The sequence below is a fragment of the Teleopsis dalmanni genome, unplaced genomic scaffold (genome assembly GCF_002237135.1).
Source record: "Teleopsis dalmanni isolate 2A unplaced genomic scaffold, ASM223713v2 unscaffolded_contig_3962, whole genome shotgun sequence".
Classification (NCBI taxonomy): Eukaryota; Metazoa; Arthropoda; class Insecta; order Diptera; family Diopsidae; genus Teleopsis; species Teleopsis dalmanni.
This window is the reverse complement of record NW_024035344.1, coordinates 1-3,950: the sequence shown is the minus strand read 5'-3', so window position 1 is coordinate 3,950 and position 3,950 is coordinate 1. Positions and strand designations below refer to the sequence as shown.

Sequence of the window (3,950 nt, the reverse complement as noted above, 5' to 3'; positions counted from 1 at the left end):
GTAAACCATTTTACCAAGTTGTTTCACAATAACTCCTTTTATCCATTTTTCCCCTCTTGCGTAGTTTCGAGCGAAGACGGGTTGCTTTAGACTAAATTTCATTTTCCGTTTCGAAGCTTCAAGGTGCTTTCTAGGCGATTCAAACAGTTGACTCAACAAGGTACGAACAGGCCTTCCATGTAAAAGTTCTGCAGGTGATTTACCCTCAGCATTCGGCATTGCACGATATGTTGCAAGATATTTTGATACAGCGAATTTGAGAGACAATCCATCGTCAATGTTTTTCTGAACAGCAGTTTTAAAAGATCTGACGAATCGTTCGGCTAACCCGTTTGAGGCTGGATGAAACGGCGCTGTTGTTATATGTTTGATGCCAAGTTTTGAGCAAAACTGTTTGAATGCTTCAGCTGTAAATTGCGGACCATTGTCACTTACGATGGTTTCTGGTATACCTTCCAGAGAAAATATAGAAGACAATGCTGATATGGTGTCAACCGTTGTTGTTGTAGATAGTTGTACAACGAACGGAAATTGTGAGAAAGCGTCGACACAAATTAGCCACATTGAATTACAAAATGGACCAGCAAAGTCGATATGTACTCTCTCCCAAGGTCGATCAGCTTCAGGCCAGCTTACGTATTCACGTGTGTGAACAGGATTTGCAATTTTGCACACATCACAATTTTCAGTTAATTGTGCGATGTCTTTGTCAATATTAGTCCACCAGACATGTTGTCGAGCTAGCTGTTTCATTCTCGATACTCCCCAATGACCATCATGAAGAAGTTTAAGAATTTTCTGCTTAAGGGAGGCTGGAATGACAACCCGGTTGTACTCCGTCTGGAGGCAAAGCAAATTGTTGTTTAGTATTAAAGCAAAGCGATGATTGAAAAATGATCGAAGATCAGCATCTTGAGGCATTAGCTTTTCAGGCCAACCGTTTGTAACGAGAAAATAAACGCGGCGAAGAATTGGGTCATTTTTGGCATGCTGACGAATTATTTCAGCGTCGATAGGTGTGTTAAGTTCATTGATGTTGAAACAGGATTCTTCATGATCAAAAGTTTTATCTTCACCAACAGGTAAACGAGATAAAGCATCGGCATTTCCATGCTCAGTAGTTTTACGATACCGAACATCATACTGATAAGCCATTAGTATAATAGCCCATCGCTGTAAACGATGTGACGTCATCGACGGCAACTGATGAATTGGATTTAAAATGCTAACAAGAGGTTTGTGGTCAGTAACCAAGGTGAATCTTCTTCCGTATAAATATTGATGGAAACGCTTGACTCCAAAAACGATAGCTAGCCCTTCCTTCTCTATCTGACTATATCGTCGTTGATGAATGTCGAGAGTTTTAGATGCAAAAGCAATAGGCCTTTCTGTACCGTCAAAGTACGTATGCGAGAGCACAACTCCTATGCCATAGGAGGAGGCATCTGTAGCTAGAACCAACGGTAAATCTTCCTGATAATGTGCTAATTGCGCTGCATTGAGAATATGCGTTTTAAGAGCTATAAATGCTTGTTGTTGTGCTGTACCCCATGTGAATTTTACATTTTTTCGGCGCAGCATGTTGATTGGCGCGGATAATTGCGAAAAATTAGGTATAAAATTATGGTAATAGTTTACCTTACCCATGAATGCTTCTGCTTGCTTTAGATCTTTAGGCGGCTGCAGGTTTTTTACTGCTTTTAGTCCTGACTCATCTGGCAATATACCTTTTGCACTAATTTGACGCCCGAGATATTCAATTTTATCTCGTAGAAAGAAACATTTTTCTTGCTTGCACCTGATACCATTTTGTTGCAAAATACGAAGTACTTGTTCTAGGCGGCTGATGTGTTGTTGAAATGTAGGTGCGGAGATGATGATGTCATCGAGATAATTTCCACAACCTTCTACGCCTTGAAGTAACTGCTCAAGATATCTTTGGAATATAGCTGGAGCGCTTGCAATCCCAAACGGTAAACGTTGGTATTGGAATAACCCAAGTGGAGTGTTGACAACCATTATTGTTTTTGCTTCATCGTCGAGTTCCATTTGTAAATACGCGTCCTTAAGGTCGATTTTTGTAAAATGTTGACCGCAATTAATTTTATGGAAAAGACAACGCGTATGGGCAAAGGATATTGTTCAATGTCAATTTGCGCATTGACTGCTTGTTTAAAATCCCCACAAATTCTTATGGAACCATCAGCTTTTGGCGCTAGTACAATAGGCGAAACCCATTGGGAAAACTTCACAGGTTTCCAAATACCCGCATTTGTCAATCGATCGACTTCTTTCTTGAAAAGTGACATTTGCGAAAATGGAATTTGTCGGCTTTTGTAAAATTTCGGATGTGTATTTGGCTTTAAAAAAATACTGACCTTAAAGTTTTTTATTGTGCCAAGAGCGGGTTCAAAAATATCACCATATTTCTTACACAGCTCGCTAATTCTGTGTGATTCACTTTCAGTAATGTTACAAATTTGCTGAATATCAAACCCGAATTCTTTGAATAAATCGAAACCGAATAAATTGTTACAGTTTTCGACATCCACGACAACGATTACCACTTCCCTTTCTTTTCCGCCACATTTGATATTTACGCAAAGTTCACCAAGCACTGGAATTTCATTTTTGCCAAAACCAAATAAGGTTTTTGTACATTTTCACAACTTTGGGCAATTTAGAGTTTTGAATGTTCGCTTATTTATTAGAGAAACTGTTGCACCAGAATCCATTTGGACTACACAATTTTATTACAAATTTCCAAGTCAATGTAATTCTTATTGTTTTCAGTTCTTACAATACCTGTTAAACTGTTAATTGTTTCAACAGTACCAATGTTGTGACTTTTACGACGGTAATTTTTCTTCTTGTTTTCATCACCTGAATTACGTTTGTTGTTCTTGTTTTGTTTTGACATGCACACTGGCGCAATATGTCCAATTTTGCTACATCTATTGCATACAGCATTTCTAAATTTACAGTTTTGTCTTGCATCAGAGTTTCCACAGCCAGAACATGATTTGAATTTTACTTTATTATTGTTATTGTTGAAATTGTACCAACTGAATTAACAGGCATTGAGTTTTCGATCGTTTGTTCTTTAATTGTTGCCACCGTTTTAGTGGTTGTTTCATACAATTCTGCAATCTGCAAAACATCAGCAAGTGTCGGCTGGGGCTTTTGGAACGCAGCCGTGCGCACAGCATCGTGCGGTGTACGTATAATAATTTGGTCACGAATCATATCATCCACGAAATTGTGCAAACAATTCTGGGCTGAGCACGAAAAGTTACACTCTCTTGCCAATCCGCGGAGATTGACTCTCTGTATGATTGATGTGGCTTCACTTCCCTTTTGAAAAAATCGTAACGTGCAGCGACCACATGTCGTTTCGACTGGAAATGATCCGTTAGTTTTTCCGTTAAATTTTCGAAAGATTGTTCTTGTACTTTCGTGTTACCGAAAAGATTTTTTAGCAGCTCAAAATTTTCTGTGCCAATCCAAGACAAGAAAAATGATTTTTGTTTTTCATTGCACTGAACTGAATATGCTAAAAAATGTTGGTTGATCTAAGTACGATTCCCAGGTTTGCTGTTTTTTCGAAAATTTGTGAAATACTAGGACAATGTTGTGATTTCTTTCAGATACACCGGCAGTACCTTGTTTTTGGAACATTGAGTCCATCCACTCACGTTGTTGTTTCAGTAAATTTTTTGAGAACTCTTGTTGTTCTTTAAGCAATTGCTTATAAATTTCACTTTCGCCCGGCATGATTGTATTTAAAATTGAACGGTACGAAATAAACGTGAAAGCGATTGAATAATTGCAGATTTTTATCCTCGTCGCCAACTGAAGTAAATACAACCGACACGATTGACAGTTTATATTTAACTAAATTTTGTTTACATTTCATTACTTAAGATTGCTTAAACTAATGCAAAACATAC

At 38.1% G+C, this 3,950-nt stretch overlaps 1 protein-coding gene across 1 annotated transcript; it reads right to left on the bottom strand.

Moving 5' to 3' along the window:
• Positions 1–14: 14 nt before the first annotated feature.
• On the bottom strand, positions 15–3,246 carry LOC119665213 (uncharacterized protein K02A2.6-like; the record flags this gene model as incomplete). The annotated part of the gene is made up of 6 exons (XM_038074502.1): positions 3,035–3,246; positions 2,806–2,954; positions 2,121–2,617; positions 1,806–2,064; positions 910–1,727; positions 15–840 (listed from the first exon to the last, which is right to left on the bottom strand). Coding segments are annotated over exons 1-6 (2,761 nt in total), but the record flags the coding sequence as incomplete, so codon positions are not given.
• Between the last annotated feature and the right edge of the window lie 704 nt (positions 3,247–3,950).